The sequence below is a fragment of the Camelus ferus genome, chromosome 4, assembly GCF_009834535.1.
Source record: "Camelus ferus isolate YT-003-E chromosome 4, BCGSAC_Cfer_1.0, whole genome shotgun sequence".
In the NCBI taxonomy this organism is placed as follows: domain Eukaryota; kingdom Metazoa; phylum Chordata; class Mammalia; order Artiodactyla; family Camelidae; genus Camelus; species Camelus ferus.
The window spans coordinates 11,147,958-11,166,747 of record NC_045699.1 but is presented as its reverse complement, the minus strand read 5'-3'; the positions used below and the strand labels follow the sequence as shown (position 1 = coordinate 11,166,747).

Genomic DNA, 18,790 nt, shown 5'->3' with positions numbered 1-18,790 from the left:
TGCTCATATTTTTTTTAGCTTGTCCAGTTTTCACTTATTGTTAAATAATTCAGAGTCTCAAATTGTACAGTGTTTGGGAAGAAAAAGAAAACAGGTAAACTCTGAGAGTAAACTTTATTAAAGTTACTTTTCCAGAAAATATATTAAGTGTGGTAATGGAGCAACAAACTGGGGCTCATACACCTTTGAAATTTTAAGGTAATCTTCAATGATGTTGATCAGGAAGTTCTTTCATTGGTGGAATTACTTCTCCAGTCTCCAGAATTGTATCACCCTAGAAAAACAAAGATGCATTCGTGAAAAAATCTTGTCTGCAGAGGTGGTAGTTTTACTTGATCAGACCTCATCTGGAAAATCTAGGTCAGCTCTGAGATTCACACTTTAAAAGGGGCACAGGCACAATAGGAGCTGTCTAAAAGATGAGCAACGAGTCTTCAAAATCTTAAGGAATAAGTGAAAGACTAGGGGGAGTTTCACTCACATAAAATGACCAGAAAGGACATGAAAGTTGCCTTTACAAAGTGAAAGAGGGATAATCTTTACTTCGCTTAGCCCAGGAAATAGGAGAAGCCCTAGAAAGAAGCTTCAGGGAAACATTTTCCCTTCATTATAAGGAGGCAATGTATTCCCAGCAACTGAATGTGTTAGGCAATCACCAGTTGATGGTTTGGCTCAGATGTTAGACATAGAACGCAAAGTTTCCCTGGGCAGCTGGTTCAGGTGTCTTTCCAAACCCAGGTACAGTGTGTGTGGCAGAATGGGCATGGGCTTTAAAGCCAGAACCAAGTAGTGAGAACCTGGAACCCTCCACTGACAAGCTGTATAATTTTAGGCAAAGTACTTAGGTTTAATTTCAGCTGTCTGTTTAAAACAGCAAATTCTGTCAGCCTGATAGCCCATGAATTGACTGCCATTCCCTGACCTGGTACTGCTCAGGACTGTAAAGCTGTATTACGTTTAAGCCATTATACATTTTGGGGAAACTTTGTTACTACAGGTAGCATTACCCTAACACAGAAATTAGTAACGAAGTAAATTAGTAACTCATGCTGCTGTAAGAAAAACTGAACCACATGGCACTGACTTAACAGTCTGGCTGCAAGGACACTGGCATTGGAGGCTAAAAGATGGAGACAAAAGGCACTAATAACGTAGAAGCAGACTGTCTGATGAACTTGAGGTTCTAGAAGTACCTGGGAAAAAATTACAGTATATATTTAACTACTAGTGTCTGCCTTAGGAAGGTACTTTAAGAAACATAAGCTCAGGCAAGATGTGGCTGATTTGAGAGGAGAAATAAAAATGAGAATTAAATATTCAGGACCTTGCAATATTAGAAAATAAGACTGACTGTTTCTGAGTCTCTAAACAGTTAACACTGAAGAGATTCTAAGAAACAGAAGCCCAATGAAACCCATTATACAGAGAGACTCAGCACTATGGCAAAGATGAGATTGAAGTAAAGGTGGCCTTTGAGCCAGAGGCTGTTCCAGGGGTCCTCCACACAGCCGCCACTACGCTGAGAAGCAGTTGGTAACTGTGTGTAGAAAGCACAGATACTGGCACGTGGGACTGACTAGAAGCAAAAAGATTAGACCCCTCCCACCAAGCAGTTTTCTTTCCATGCCTGACAAGTGTTGTGAGAACTAGATGACCAAAGAAACCAAACCTACAGACAAGAAAAGCCTTTAAATGTTTCAGCTTAAAACAACCTCTGGCACTCACCCTTCTGTGTGCAGGAGGTAGATTTTACAGGCTGCACAACCCTGAGGAGAACGTGCTTCCCAGGACTTATTTTAGGTGTGGTCTAGGTTGACACGGAAAAGAAAGAACCCCCCTAGATGGAGCCAGGGACCAGGAAGAACCATGAACAAAGGCATTCCTTCCAGAAGCAAAATCAGTACCTGTTTAAGTAACTTCCCACACAAAAGGGTTACGAGACTTCTCAGTGTTTGACCACTGGGGTTTTAGGACCAAGTGGCAGACAAGAATCAGTGATTGCTATGCTGTACAGATTCCACTGCTGAATAACGAGTGTGTTTAGAGGGCAAAGGATACAGTTCACTTGCCATGGATCCTCAAATCTCCAAGGATACAACCTCCCAAGTATAAATCTGACAGATACTACTATGCATCATCTGCAGATCTTAGATTTAGGGATGGCTGCAGTGACGGAATGGGACCTTGGGATTTCTCCCTAGGAAAGGGACTTGTGTTACATGTGTAGAAAGAAGGAAGCAAAGAGCTATGTGTTGACTAGAAGGATGGACTGTGGCAGAGACTCCAGGCATGGGAGGCTGGACGATATGAAAAAGAACATAGATATCTGGGACCGTAAGAATGAGTCCTGGCCAAGAGGATTTAAAGTGAAGGGATGTAAGCTACTTTCAAGCTTAGACCTTAAAATCATTCTCTGAGACAACCAGCCCTCTCTTTCCCTATAATTTTGGAAGCCTCATATTCCCAACGGCCTTACTATAATGGAATATTGTAATAATGTAATATAGTCTGTAATGTCAAAAGGAAACAAACCTTTGTTTTATTCCACCTCTGAGACTTGGGAGTGAGTTTGTTACTGTCTATCCTATTCTAAGTTATGGACAGATGAGCATTCTTCAGGTCCTCAGGTCTCAAAGGGGTCAATGGCATCGAAACAGGAAAGAACCACAGTGGCAAAAAATACAGACGCAGGAGAGGTGCTAAGGAATCACTAGGTGGTTTTCTAAAGAGAGTCCTCCTTTTCCTTTGCACAGTAATGGCAAAATAAATAAATAACAAACAAACATGAAGAATAAATAAATAACCTAACTGGTGAAACCAGCAAAATAATTGAGATGACCAAGGGTCTGACATACATAAATTATACATGATGAAATACAGAAGAAATCCCCTACTATTTCCTAAAACAGAATTCCAACTGGAAGGGTTAGTCAATTTTGGTAGTTCTCCCTAAAATTCCCTTCTGTTGTAGTAGATAATGGATTGCTGTGACTATGTCATTTCATAGAAGCAAGAATCTACACTGAGTTTTCTCTTCTAACATTACAGAACTTAGAGACTGATGGGAGTTCATTATCTGTGACTAGAACTGGGACAAGAACATAACATATATTTTACCCTGCTAAACAACCACCTCAAAAACAGCCAGTAAAAATACCAACTGACTAATGAGTAATCTTTGAATGATGAGACAACTCATTTTAAATTAGGGTAATAGTCCACGTATTCATAATATAAATTTTTAAAAATATTTTTTATTTACTTATCATCATATTATTTAATTATTTTATTTTGGCTGGGGGGGAGGTAGAGGGAGGTAATCAGGTTTGTTTATTTTTGGCGGAGGTACTGGGGATTAAACCCAGGACCTCATGCATGCTAAGCATGCACTTTACCAATTGAGCTACACCCTCTCCCCATGATATAAAATTTAAAACACACGTTAACAGATTATAAATTCACAGAGAAGTTATTGTCTAACTGCCTTAAGAAATGATGGTTTGGAAATAACAGAGGAATTTACTATCCTCAGGCTAGTGCCCTAAGTCCTTAACCCTACATGAAACAGGGCACCGATGAAAAACTGTTGGTACCTTCTATTCACTTTAGGACTAGAAAGGTCACACAACAAGTTTTACAGCCAGGTTGAAAAGAAATGTGACCATCTCCCAGGTTCAACTGTATTTGCTACCTCACACTATTTCCTACAGGCACTTAAATTTTCAGCAAGAAGAAAGGAACATTTTAGTCTCATGATCACTTGGGAAAGGAGAGAGAAAAATAAGAACAAAAACCAGAGATGTTTAAGACTTACTGGGAATACTCTGGGCTTCCTTTCAACGATGGTATATGGTTTGGTCTGAAATAAAAATAATGCTGTTAATGATGGTTTTAGAGTTTTTCTAAAATAAAATAGATCACACCCCAAAATTTTAACTTAAGCCCCAAACTTTTCACTGAACACCAGACTCATACATCCAACTTTTTACTCAAGATCTATATTTTATCAAACAGGCATCGCAAAGTTAACCAGGTCCAACACTTAATTTCCCCAAGCCCCAAACTGTTCCCTATCACTGTAAATGGCACTTTCACTCTCCCAGTTATGAAGGCCAAAAACCTTGACTTCTCAGCAGATCCTGCTGGTTCCACCTTGAGATTATGTCCTGAATCCAACAGTTTCTTACCACCTTTAGTACTACCATCCTGGTCCAAGCCTCTGTCACCTTTTCACCTATTGTCTCCTGGCTCCCGCTCATGCCCTCCTACAGTCTGTTCTCCACTATGCAGGCAGAGTAGAGTAATTCTTTTCAGAGGTACCACCCCTCTGTCATTCCTCTGCTCAAAGTTTCCTCATTCTCAGAGAAAAAGCCAAAGTCCGTAATGTGATTTCTACCTTCGGCTACCTCTCTGATCTCCTCTTTTCTCTTTCTGTCTCTCTCTCTCTCTGCAGTGTAGCTGCAGTGGCTACTTTGTACAGTGCAGTGGCTCCTTTGTATTAGTCCAATCAGGTGGGCCTGCTTGTGCCTCAGCACCCTTATGCTTAATGATTCCTCTACCTGAAATGTTCTTCTCCAAGATGCCTGTTTAGTCCATATCTTCATTTGGTTTGTTTTTCAAATAGCACTTCCTCAAAGAAGCTTAATTAAAACTGCAGCCCCTGTCATTCTCTAGTCTTTCACCCTGCTTAACTTTTCTTCTACAGACTTATCACCTCCAATAGCATTAGGTACCTCTTTATGTATCTGCCTATTCTTAGTCTCTAAGACTAAACATTTCATGAAGACTCAATCTGCCTTGTGCAGTGCTGTATCCCTGTGTTTAGAATAGTGCCTTGCACACAGGAGGTACTAAATAAATATCTGTTAACTAAGTGTGCTTATTAAGCATATACATCTACACAAGATACCACACCAAAAAATTTTAAAGATTACTGGCATGATGTAAGACTCAGGCAAACTGGAACCAAAAGCTGAAGAGAAACTCTGAAAACAATGTGAAGATATTAAAATGCCTTTAACAACTTGTGGCCAGAGGAAAGAAGATACTGAAATGTCTTCAGAGAGAATGTAAAATTCAATTAGGCATAAAAGTATTAGCTGAAGCAAACTGGCTGCAACGGTACTGAGGATGCAGGCCTACCCAAACCAAGTGAAAGAATGAGGTAAAAGAGAGACCTTGGGACCTCTGCTGACATAAAACCTTTAATTATGTCCATTTCTGCTCAGGAGAAATCACCTGGAAGTACGAATGCCTCAGATAAGCAGACATATTAATGTCTTGAATTGTTGACCCAGTAACTGCAGCTTGTTAAATTTGCTTCTCTTAGAAGATGAATGTTTTTCCAATCCTAGAAATACTTAGTTAAATATAGATAAGACAAAGTAAATTTACCCAGGGATTAAACAGGTTAATGTCAAATTTAAATAAGTTCTGAAAACACTGGGACAATCCATATATTCTGATATTTAGAGTATTTGTAATGTTTAAGATAATAGGCTATGAATGAAAAATATTGCCCGCCATATCAGTAAACAAAGAATGCTGCGGCCATCAAGCTGCCCCCCCAACGTTGACGGTGATGGTGGGCCGGAGGGAATGCAGGATGGAGACAAGCAGGCGGCCACCCCCAACAGTGCCCCCTGAGGGGGCTCAGGACAGGAAAGAACAGGATACTGGCCCTAGTTAGCCAACCTGCATATCAAAGGAATAATTTCAGTAAGCCCAGACTTTTGCATCTTTCCATACCTAGAAGTGCTAGACTCATTAACTTGAGAAATCTGGTTTTCTTTAATTAATAGTAATCTTTTGATGTTCTGACTATCTGACCTGATCTTTGTTGCAAAAATTCATATATCTTATCTCTTCCCTTGTCTCTTCGGAGCAGTCCCTTAGACTACCCACATAAAACATAACTCTCAACTTTTAGGCTGTGCATTTTTTTTTAGTCAACAAGGCTATTAAGAGGTTCTACAAGATTAGTTTTAGGATCCTAGTTAAAATACATAATTGATTTAGATTTGTGACTTTAAGTTTAAAAAGATCTTGCTTCTTAGGGTCATTAATATGCCCTATAAATACTTAAAAACCGAATATAAAAATATTATAAATGCAGTTTAAAACATTTAAGAGAATTTGATTATGTTTGTAAGCAGGAATCGTTTAGGAAAGTTCAACTTGAATTGACCCAAAGATAATAAGGACAAAGAAAGAAGACTGTTATATTTCACTAGCTGTTTATGTAGTTTAACAGAATTTTAAAATTGAATTTAAAGAATAAACAAACAAGGTTTTTAAATTTGAAACTAACAAATTGAATATTAATTTATATTCCAGGTAACTGGAACAATTCTTTCTGCACTACACTCATGTGTTAAAAAAAAGTTACTTTCACTGACAGAAAATAATATTTTTTCTTCTTTAGGATATTACATGTTAACACAATGAAAAATAACAGAGGAATAATGATAAGTGACCTGTGGACCTGCAGGTGAGCATGAAAATAAAACTTTGTTTAAGCTCATCAACAATAGAAATGTGAACTATACTCAGACCCTTAGACATATATTTTTAGCCCCCTTTAATGGCTGCAGAAAGATTTTGTTGGTTTATGAAGTAAAACACTAACCCCCAACACTTACACTTAATTCGTACTAGCCTCCACTAATCTCGTGTTTCTAACACATAGGACAGGCCATGTGCACTCAGACTTTCGCAGCCTGTGTTCCTAAACAAATTTACTTCCTCCTCATCATCAGAAAGCCCTCTTTCCAAAACCTACTAATAACTTCTGTCGTGGAAGAAGAAATTATCCTCTACCTTTCTAGGTTCTTCCAGCTAGTTTAAGGATTAAATTGACATAAGACAAATTAACAGGAGAAAATTAAACAAAAGTTTAATAACATGTATATACACATGGGAGAGACCCTGGAGGACTCAGTCACTCACCAAAATGGCCAAAACCCTCGCCTTAAAATCCACCTTCAGCTAAAGACAAAAGAGGACATTGAGGGTAGGTGTTTGGGACTTCAAAGGAGAAACAGACAATTCACATGGAGATGGAAAAGCTAAAGTTTGCTGGGCCATGCACAGACAGTGGGACAGAGGGGAATTTTAACAGACTTTGCTAGGTTCACCCCCATCACCATACCGAGAGTTCATACTATAGTTAACTATGGTGATGGCTCCCTTTCTGGAATAGGTCCTCTATCCACATTCCTTCAGGCAGTTGGGGGGTAAGGTCAAAGTTTCTTCCTTAGTCTTTTGGGCCTTGAATGTTTTGAACTTGAAATAATCCACACGCCAGAGACATTCTGGGGTGGCAAATTCTGCTTCCCTAAATTTTCAGGGCTAGAATTTTTTAGAGTAACAAATGACTCTCAAGTTTGGTTTCATCTCCAACTTAACTTGAGCTATTTCTTCCTTAAAAAGTGTCTTCTGACTTCACTCTACTTTCTTGTTCCTGCCATCTCTGCCCAAACCAGATTGTCATCAACTACCATCTACTAAACTGCAACAGCCTCCGGCTGACTTGCCTGATGTCAGTACTTCCCTCCCTTCAATTCATCCCACATACCATTTTTTATGTTTTCCTAAATATATCACTTTATCTACTCACTCTATTTAAAAATGGAAAGTTTCCCATTGCTGACCACATAAAGTTCAACCATCTCTGCCTAGCTTTCAAGACTCTCCCTTAATTGGTCCCACCCCGCTGAGCTGAGAGAGTCACAGGCAACCCTGTCTTCGGGTATGGCTATGCTCATGGCTGACTCCTCATCTTTCTGACTGGAACAGTTTTTCTCCTCCACACTTGTACCCAAATCATACCTAACTTCCAACATTACTGTAAGCTCCTTGAGGTCAGGAATTTTGTCTATATATTCTTTCCACAGCAATAAAGGAAGAGATACTAGGCATCCCATAGTTGATGATCAAATGGACATAATTTTCTTAATGAAGAGAACAAAGATTATGTCAGCAATCAGAATTTTAAAGAGCCCACACAATCAACAGAGAACAAGTGATGTAAGAGTGATTTTCTGAGGACCCCAGTTACTTGTTTCACCCTCCTTTCAACAGGTTAAAGGAAAGCAAACCTCAAATGGATTAGCTACAATTGTTAGGCAGTCCCTAACTTTTGTTTTGCTTTTATCTTGAAATAATTTTAAACTTACAGAGAGTTGCAAGAATTATAAAAATAATTTTTTACGGAATCACTTGGTTAGTAAATTGCTCACTGGTTTCTCACTTTAGTGTGTATTTCCTACACATAAGGACAGTACTCTTAAAATAATCACAATACAGCCATCAAGATCAGGAAATTAACACTTATACGTGGCTACCTTCTATCTAGTCTGAAGAGCTCATTCAAATTTTATCAATTGCCCCCATAACTGTTTGCAGTGCTCAGCAAATCCCCTCTAACATAACTTATTCTCCATTGTGTAGCCTCTTAAAAGTTCTGACTGCCAACGCCATCTTTGTTCTTTTGTCCACGCAGATGGTGCCTATGAACCAGGCTTGCAGTCACATGACAAGTCTCTTTGAGTCTTCAGTCTGGAACAAATCTTCCATCCTTCTTTAACTTTCATGATCTTGACATTTTTGAAGGTAACAAGCCAATTATGCAGAGAAGTCCCTCAATTTGGGTTTGCCTAAGTTTCCTCACAATGAGATTCAGCTTACACATTTTTGGCAGGAATGGCACAAAATTGATGCTGTTTGCTTCTTACTGCATCCTGTGAAGTACTACACAACTTCAGTTTGTCCTATTATTGGCAATGTAATTTAGGTTTCTTGATTAAGGTGGTGTCTGCCAGGTTTCTCCACTACCTAGTTACTCTTGTTACTCTGTAACAAGTAGTTGAACATAGGTATTTGGGGATTAATTTTAGCATCTTTTGTTGTTCCCTGGCTGAAGAAAATATCGCTGATAACTCTCAAACGGTGATTTTTCTAATTCTATCATTCCTTGTCCATTTACTATTCAACAATCTACTATACAAAAAAAAAAGCTTTCTCTTCTATCCATTAATTAAGTAATGTGTTTATTATATAAGTATGGACTCACGGATTTGCATTTTACTTATTCAGTTGGTTATCATCTATTATTATCATTATTTATTTTGATTCTCAAATTGTCCCATTGGGAATCTTTCCAAGCTGACTCCGTGTCCTTTTGATTTATCTCCCTCATTCTTTGAACACTTCTTTACTTTCTGGCACAACAAGATCATCTTGTACATTCCCAGCCCCAACCCTGGAACTGGCCATTTCTCCAAGGAGCTCTGGATCCTTTCAGTGGAGAACTGTATTTAGAAAATAAGACTAGGCTGCTAGATGTGCCAGTTACCACAGGGTAGCACTGCTCACAGGCCCTATCAGTGGACAGAACTGGGGAATATCCACATTTACAGCTAGATTTATTTCTGTATCTTTAATACGTATTAAAAATCATGAGGTACACCAAGACTTCCGATTCCATTCCAGTACCACGGGGCTTTCTCCCTTTATTCCATATGCATAATTCTCCAGGAGGATTCTAGGTCCCAATATCATCAACGTATGTACATACTTAATCAATCTTCCTGTATGTAACCAATCTCCTGTCACCACCACCACCACACTCCAGCATAAATAACCTCCTCACCTCATTCGGGTTCTCACACCTTACTCTGGGTTGCCAACTCCATCACTGCCCCAAACCACACTTCTGCCAGATATCGTCCTCCCCATGCTCAGGTTCTAGAGTCCCACACCAGGCTGCTGCCCCTGCTGCTCTCCAAACAGGTGTGCTCACCAACCTCTCTTCCCCCCATAGCCTCCACCCAGCAACCCGCTCAGGATCTAACACTCCTCACTGGGTACAAGGATGGTCTCCTCACTCTTCATGGGTTGCAACACTCCATGCTGGGCAACCACTCCTGCTCTCCCACTCCAGAAATGCACTCCTCCCTCACCTTGCCTGGGGATCCCTATCCTTTAAAATATGGCAACAGGCTCAGTTCAGTCACCACCTCCAAGATCTCTCGGTGAAAAAAATCAAGCTTTTGGACATGCTGGATTCTAAAGAAAGTTAAAAAAAAAAAAAAAAAACAGACATAGCAAAGGAAAAAGAAATGGTATGAAGACAAAGACAACCTTTATCTATCTTGAATTTTATCTTATACCAGATCTATGCTCAAAAAGAAGGAGCAAAAATACTTTTCTCCCTTTCAACTCAGGACCCCGAGTATACACTAGTATTATTAGGTCATCTATGTTTCTGATCATGTAGACACTGTTTTTATGAGGAAATGCATTTCAAGTTGTAAGCAACTATATAAAGATTAACTTTTTGAAAAACCATACTTCACTTAAGTTTCATTAAACCTTTTACCTAAAACGATTCAAAGTAATTCAATATCAGTTATAAGTGGCAGATTTTTTCCATTAAGTAGAGCAGGCATAACCACATAGGAACTAACTGTGCAAAATTAAAAATAAATTCTGGAAAACACATACTTAAAGCATACTTACATTCACGTGATATTTGAGATAATAATGAATAATCCAGACAGGGATAAGTACATGAGTAAAAGCAAAGACACTGTGTCGGTATGACTTATAGATCTGGGGGGAAAAAAAACATACACAAAATAAATAGATATCCCATTTTTTTTACATTTGCAAAAAAACAAATCAATGATGCAACAATGTCATGATTATTGTAACAACTCTAAATGCTACGTACTTCCTTATAGTCTTTAGCTAACCTCACACATCCAAATATTTTCACTAAACTTAGTGCCTGCTAGGTGACATCTGCAGAGTTCAGAGCAAAGGAGGCTTAAGACAAGGAAAATTTTGCAAAAGTTGTAGTAAAGTATTTATAGATATATGTTTTTTAAAGACTTCTAAAAATTCCTTATTATAAATTTGTTTAAGATAAAATACAGTATAAATAATGAAAGAATAGTTTTAATCCATTTAATCAGAGTCATTTCCCTAATTTATCAACTTCAGATACCCATAATCAACACCACTTCCAGCATTCTAGGTATAAGGCAAACAACCTTGAGTACACTAACGCTGGACAAAGAATGTTTTACACACTGGGAAGGGGTGTTCCAAACTCACTTTGAGATGCCTTCAGACACAGTATATTTTAAAAGAAAGGCAAAGAGAGCTAAAAATGAAACTTTCCCATGGCAACCAATTTGACTGAAACAGACCTATCCTTTCAGGAAAAAGACAATCTAGATTCTAAGTGATATAATAGATATGATCATGGAAGAAAAATTAACTCAAAATAAAGTAAGACAGATTTCAACAAATGATTATTTACTTCCTTATATCACTGGCTGATCAGTGGGATGTTAACTTTCAATCAGTGGCTGCCAAATCAGTAAGTAATGTCAGGGAGGGAGAGGAGAGCTGAATTAGAGTTTAATTTACCACCATAAATAAGTATCTAACACCAACTTCTCAGAAAAGTTTGCACTAGACTTCACAGCACAGCAAGAAAGCAGACACCAATGGATTTCAATGTGAACTCCTTCAACTCCTAGCCCTATGACTACGGGTAAATCACTGAATTTTTGTAGGCCTCTATTTCCACACATTTAAAGTAAAGATTAGGAATAGTTTCTATCCTACAAGAGTAAAAAATTAAAGTAACACATGTAAAACCCTCAGCAAAGTGTCAGATACAAAATAAACACCCAAGTGTTACTTATATTACCACCATTATTATTAGCCAATGTCTCAAGCGATTCTGAGATACAGCATTCACCACCCATGATTATGTGATTTAAATAACCTCAAGAAAATGTCAAGAGATCCTGAAAATAAAGACAGCACCTGAGTGAGTGATTTTCTGCAAAGTCCAGGAATGGCATTTTTAAATGAAAGAGTGTGTTAAAGGTACATAGTGACAGTTTAGAAAGGGGGCTCTTGATATGACTCATTAAGCTTATCAACAGGCCCTTTTCTTTTATGGTGGTTACATAGAGTTGTACTACCAGCTAGAGGCTCATTGTGCCTTCTGGTAGTTGGCTGTAGTGTTAGTTGGTCTTCATAATCTCAAGCTCAAAATCCAGATAACCGTCTACAAATACTAAAATCACTGAATTTTAACTACACTGAGTCCTTGGCTATCATTCTAAGGGAAGATTTCCATAGTCAAAAGAGAACCAAGCCTGCAGTGTCGTCCTCTAAAACCTAGACAACGATTCGCCTCCTTCTCATCACACTAGACAGCAAAAGGGCATGACAATCCCAAAGCCGTATGTGTTCCAGACTCCTGAGTCCCAGCCCAGGGCTCTTGGGACAAGATACAGCGTTCCCGCTAAACCCGAAATCTCGGTTGAACGCGACTGTCCCTTAGGGAACTACCGGGACATTCGGGGGCAGAGCGACTCAGTCTCTAATGTGGCTGCAATTAGTTGGCGTCCCAGCAGCCAGGCTGGGGATCGCAACGGGGTGCAGGTCGGGGTCGGGGAGGGTCGTCACTCACCACGTTCTTCCAGGGGGCCCTGTCCTGCAAAAACTTATTCCAGAATTGCTCCACAGGCCACACCCTCCGTGAGGGCAGCACCGGTTCCCGGGCGCTCAGCTCCTGGTCCTTCAGCCATCGCCTTCTCAGCTCTCGCAGCTGCTGCTGCCGCAGTTTCTCGTCGGGCGTATACCCCGACATGTCGCCGCCGGTACCGAGGCAGCAGGTCACGGCGCGCCCCCGAACCAGGGTCTTGTCACTTACGCGCGCACCCGCTCTGCAAAGCGACCTTGCGAGGACGCCTGGGAGCGGCGCGTCGTTATGACGTCACCGACGCTGCCTCCCAGCGGCTCCAATATACGTGCAGTGGCCGGGCAGGCGCAAAGCCCTCTCCCCCTAACCACGGCTCAACCCGCCCGGATTACCAGCGGCGCCGGCGAGAGGACGCGGTGCGGGGCGCCTTAGTTACGGGATGAGGGAGGAAGTGACGGATAAGGGGAAGTATGAGAGGTCAGCGGACCAGAGGTTCCGCTAAGGAAGAACTGGTGTGCTGGGAGCTGGAAGGATGAGAATATGTGATTGAATGAATGTGACGTCCAAATGCAAAATTTTTCATTTGCCTCTCTCACCTTGGAATTCCTCTTCCCGTGACCTAGGGAGTCTGTGGAGACGTTATATCCAAGTTTAAGTCCCAGCCGTGTCAGTGAGTGGTAAAGTGACTTTGAGCAGCTGTCTCAGTCTGTTCCTTCATCTGTAGTGCAGAAGTAAAAATAGTCGCTTAATATTTTAGCAGAATTATTAGACACCTTCACATTTTGACCCAGCAATCCGTCTTCTAGAACTCTATCTTAAAGATATGGTGGTAAAAATACGACAAGAGTGTGCACGATTTTCCACTGCAGCACTGCTACCATAAAATACTGGAAATCACCCCAAAATTCTTAAATAAAGGGCTGGTTGAATAAATCATTGTACAATAACGCAATGAAGGGCTCTGTATACAACTGCAGTGACCTCCTGATACATACATTTTTAAGTGAAAAAAGCTAAGTGGAGAAATGTGTTTATAGTATGTTAGCTTTTATCTAAAAAAGGGGAGGGTAGTAGTAATACTAAAATATACGTATGTTTGCTTAAAATTTAAAAATAATGGAAAGGAAAAGTACTGATTTTTAAAAACGTTACTTATAGGGAGAGGAAGGGAACAGGATAAGAGACAGGGATAGAAACTAAACTTCTCTAAATGTATCTTACTTAGTAGATTTGACTCTAGAACCATGTAAACATTTCATATCATTATAAAACAAATTAAATTTATAAAAAGCAGCCTCTAAAAATCAGAAGTAAAAATACATGCATCAACTGATCTGCTTGGTGGCATAACTTCAAAAACCATTTCAAGTAACTTTAACCATCAAATTACTGTACATCCATAGAGAGATATGCCTCAAAGACAAAAAGTACTGCCCAAAAGAAAAGAGAGGAAAAAAAAGAAAAGAAAGAAGTCTTAAAATGTCTGAAGTAATCACGATTGCTGGCAGTGATGGTAGTGGTGGTATTGTTAATCAGACACTGAAAATAAACCCTTATGCTGAGATTTTTGTTATGGGAGAAAGGAGATAGAAATATGAATTGTATGAGTTTGACTAAAAACTCTGTGGTCCTAAATTTGGACAAAGAAGAATCAGTATTAACTCATGATATGTTTTATCTTTGAATAAGTATATACAATTTTATCTAGCTCTGCCCTTTGAAGTTGCCTAAAAACCATGGCCAACCCGGTAACCATGAACATCTCTAGGTCCAAGACTATAATCTCTAAATACCATTTTTCATTAAAAGGAACCAGGACTCCTTGGAGCAGCAGTTCTCAAAGCATTTTGCTCCCCAAATTTCTTTAAATTCTTAAAATTGTTGAGGACCTTCAAAGAATTTTTGTTTCTGTGGGTTATGTCTGTTGATCTTTACTGCTTTAGAAATTAAAACAGATTTAAAAATAACAAAATATCCATTAATAAACACTATTCAGTGAGAAGAGTGCCATTGTTTTACATTTTTGTAAATCTCTTTAATGTCTGGCTTAATAAATGACAGCAGAATTCTTACAAATGCTTCTGCATTCAAACATAATATCACACACCATGTAACCTCTGGAAACTCCATATATAGTTGTGAAAGATTGAGAGTTAAAAAGGGCAAATAGCATCTTAGTATTATTATGAAAATAATTTTGACTTGCAAACCCCATAAAAGGATTACAGGGACTCCCAGGGGTTCCAAGATCACACTTTGAGAAGCATTGCCTAGGAGAAATAGCTGATTTCATGTTCGAGTTAGGGAATGTAAAAGAAGCCTGGAAAATCTTGCCTTAGAAGAAAGCAGGGAAGTTTTTAAAGACTAGTAGGACCATGTCAAAAGGAGCCAACTTTAATAGACTTCCACTGGCCAAAAATGGAATGATTTGAGCATCAATAAGTATAGTGACTTCAGTGGAATGAAAAATATCAAATACATTCACATACATGAGTTCATAATGATTTTTTTTAAAAAGCCTCATTGGTCACTTTTTGATGGTATTAGGGAAACAACTCATTATTTTGAAAACTAATAAATAGAGGGAAGATCAAGCATTTTTCTGGCCTCTGTATATAAATTGCATCTTAGAGCAACAAAATAGTTGATGAGGAGGGAATTTATTCAAGGAAGCATAAAAATCTAATAAAAGAAGAATGGATGGCAGAGTTAGAATATCACCATTTTACAAACATTAATAAATCAATGCCCTAATCATCAGTAGAAGCTGACATCTCAGAAAGAAAGGAACTGCGCCTCCTGGTGGAAGGCTGCCTCACTGCCTGTGACGCAGCCTTGCCAAACAAAAATACTGAAACTGAATCTGATCAAGTTTCTAGATCTAACCACTCATTTAAATGAAAAATAGTATCTACAAATTTCGAACTCCCAGTCTGTCCCTGTATATATAGAATAGATAGACAAGATTATACTGTATAGCACAGGGAAATATATACAAGATCCTGTGGTAGCTCACGGTGAAAAAGAATGTGACAATGAATATATGTATGTTCATGTATAACTGAAAAATTGTGCTCTACACTGGAAATTGACACAACATTGTAAAGTGACTATAACTCAATAAAATAAAATTTAAAAAAAGGAAAAATAGGGGAGAGGGAAACTCCTTATAAAACACCCAAATGATACATTCAGAAAAATCTAGATTGTAGAAACTTCAGACAAGCGACTCAGTTTCTTGAACAAAAATAAAGGGATGGGAGAGAGAAAAAGACAAAGAAACACCCCAAAATTAAGAGAAATAACAATGAGAAAACAAACAATCCAATTAAAAAATTGGCCAAAGACCTTAACAGACACCTCACCAAGGAAGATACACAGATGGCAAGTAAGCATATGCAAAGCTGCTCCACATCATATGGTATGGGGAAATCCACATTAAAATAATAAAATACCATTACACACCAATTGGAATGGCCAAAATGCGGAATACTGACAACACCAAAAGCTAGGGGGAAGGATGTGGAGGAACATGAACTCTAATTCACTGCTGTGAATGGCACAGCCACTTTGGAAGACTGCTTGGAGGTTTCTTACAGAATGAAACATTCTCTTACCATAAAACCCAACAATTTTGTTCTTTGGTATTTAACCAAAAGAGTTGAAAACTTATGTACACACACACACACAAACTGCACACAAATGTTTATGGTAACTTTCAACTTTATCCACAACTGCCAAAACTTGCAAGCAACCAAGATCTCCTTCAGTAGATAAATGGGGAAATAAACTGTGGTCCATCCAGACAGTGGCATATCATTCAGGGCCAAAAAGAAATGAGCTATCAAGCCATGAAAATATATGGAGGAATCTTGGTTGCATATAACTAAGTGAAAGAAACCAAGCTGAGAAGGCTACATACTATATGATATCAACTGTATGACATTCTGGAAAAAACAAAACTGTGGACACAGTAAAAAGATCAGTGGTCCAGGGTTGGTAGTGGGGAGATGAATAGGCAGAGAACAGGATTTTTAGGGCAGTGAAAACGTACTATTATAATGATGGCTATGTTATTATACTGTATGATATGCTGCATGATACTATTATATGATACTATCATAGTGATGGATATGTTACTATACATTTGTCCAAACACAATGAATTTGCAACACTAAGAGTGAACACTATGGACTTTGGGTGATTATGATGCATCAATGTATTAATCCTTCATTTAAAAAAAAGTACTAATCTGGTGAGTGATATTGATAATGATAATAGCTACATTTTGGACTAAAACTCTGCAGCCTTCTTAGATTAGCCCTCTCAACTTTGTGATGATGAGATGCTAACAATTGCTGGTGATGTATGTAAGTCCCTGAGTGCTTAATTATCCCCAGCGGGACTGTGTTTAGGTCCTCAGTGAGGTATTTGATAACCCAAATAAGTGTTCCCTTTGTGAGTGGAGTTAAAGACCTCTAATAATTTCTTCACTTTGGCGCCTTCATTCTGCCTCGCTCTGGAAACGTACTATATTTTCCTCCACTTCCCACCACCACCACATTTAAAAAGGAAAAGAAAAGAAAGAATGAAATCAATACTGTTTGCAGAAATATATTCTTATGCCATAGCTACTGCCTACTATATTTCCACCCCTTTCCATTTACCGATGGCTGTGAAGCCCATCAAAATGAGCTGAATAAAAATAAAGCACAATGGGGGAGCAGGTCCAGTTCAGCTCACAAATTCAAGTGGTAGGCAGCACCCGGATAACTACTGGATAATCCCACAAGAGGGCACTCTAGCTTTCTGAAAAATACAATCAATTAAATTGGGTTTTATATAAGGTCTCATTAACCAGCCCACGAAACTTGGAAGGAGCTAAGGCATGGTGGGAGGGAAAAGAAGAGGCCAGGAGATAAGGTGAGAAGTTGTCTTCTGTCAGTAAACTTACTTCCAACTTTGGATCTACTACAGGTCTACCCTTCGGGCTGTTTTTAAAAGCCAGCTCGGTTTGATCCCTGGAAGACTGCACAAGTTGGGGCAGGTGTGAGATTGAGGCCATAGGTTTGAGGTGGTGTGGGACGCCACCACCAAGTCTGCCTGCCAGCAGGAATTGAGATGAGAGTTCCATATCAAAGTTCCCTTTCCTTCATTCAGCCAAGTGTTAAAAGCTTTTGTGCTATCTTCGTTTTAAGTACCACTTCAGGCTAGTACTGAAAAAAATACTTAATTTCTAACTCCCTTCATCAAGATTCTTTCATCTCGTTCTGTTGCTTTAAAGAAAAACCTTGTATCACCCTACCACACAAAGCATCATTATTTCCAAAAGGGCAAAGGGGAAGAGCATGCTTGCTTATGTTGATCAGAATTATCTGTGAAGATGCTTAAGAGGGGACATTCTCCTACAAATCTGTACTCTGAAGCTTTTTTCCTTTTAAATTAGTGTTATAGGGTATATAGAAACTAATATAATGAGCAACTTTATGGTGACGATCATTACTAATAGAGGCAGATCACAACTGTGTGCCAGAGATACCACCTTGAGTTGAACCCTTAGTTGAGCATTATACTTTCTATCTGTGCAGTATGCTTGGCATGACTCCAACTGTCTTAATTTCCTTCTGAGATTAGCAGGGAAGACTAAGTTGTTTGACGTCTAAAGCATTTAGGAGTCCACAACAATATCCATTTGCTCAAGTTTTACTTCCTGTTGGATGCCTGCACTTTCAGAGGCAAGTGATGCCAATCAGAAATCACCCTAGAAAGAGCAACTGATGAAAACCACTAACCCATAACACAGAAGGTATCCTCAAATTCTCTACAAGAGTGTCTACATTTTATGTTTTCATTTCAATGATAATTTTAAAAATTTAAGGTGCACAAATGCTAGATCACATCAACAACCACCTTGTAACCAAATACCCAAATCTGCATGTGTGTTTACAGCTGCACGGGAGCCAAGCAGAAGCCACGTGATGTTATACACACTACACTGAATAAAGGCTTCACAGTCATCTGGATGCAGGGAGGTGGTACATGGAGCCACCTCACAGCACACAGCACTGCACAGCACAGATCCCATCTTTACGTATATGGTGTGTATGCAACAGTGCATTCAATAAATGAGGTAATAAATAGGCAAAATGAAAAAGTTTTTATTATGCCTTCTTGTTGTTAGAGTATTATGTTATTATTGCAATTTGGAGGGTGCTATGAAGCAGATCAGCCCAATAAGACAATCAGTTGGTTAAAATTACTGTCATTGTTTGAAAGGAA

General features: G+C 39.0%; 1 protein-coding gene across 1 annotated transcript; it reads right to left on the bottom strand.

Moving 5' to 3' along the window:
- Window positions 1–95: 95 nt before the first annotated feature.
- On the bottom strand, window positions 96–12,810 carry NDUFB6 (NADH:ubiquinone oxidoreductase subunit B6). Its single transcript, XM_032477574.1, has 4 exons — window positions 12,500–12,810; window positions 10,522–10,614; window positions 3,815–3,859; window positions 96–274 (listed from the first exon to the last, which is right to left on the bottom strand). The coding sequence occupies exons 1-4, from the start codon at window positions 12,677–12,679 to the stop codon at window positions 206–208; spliced, it is 387 nt and encodes a 128-aa protein (XP_032333465.1). The 5' UTR covers window positions 12,680–12,810; the 3' UTR covers window positions 96–205.
- Between the last annotated feature and the right edge of the window lie 5,980 nt (window positions 12,811–18,790).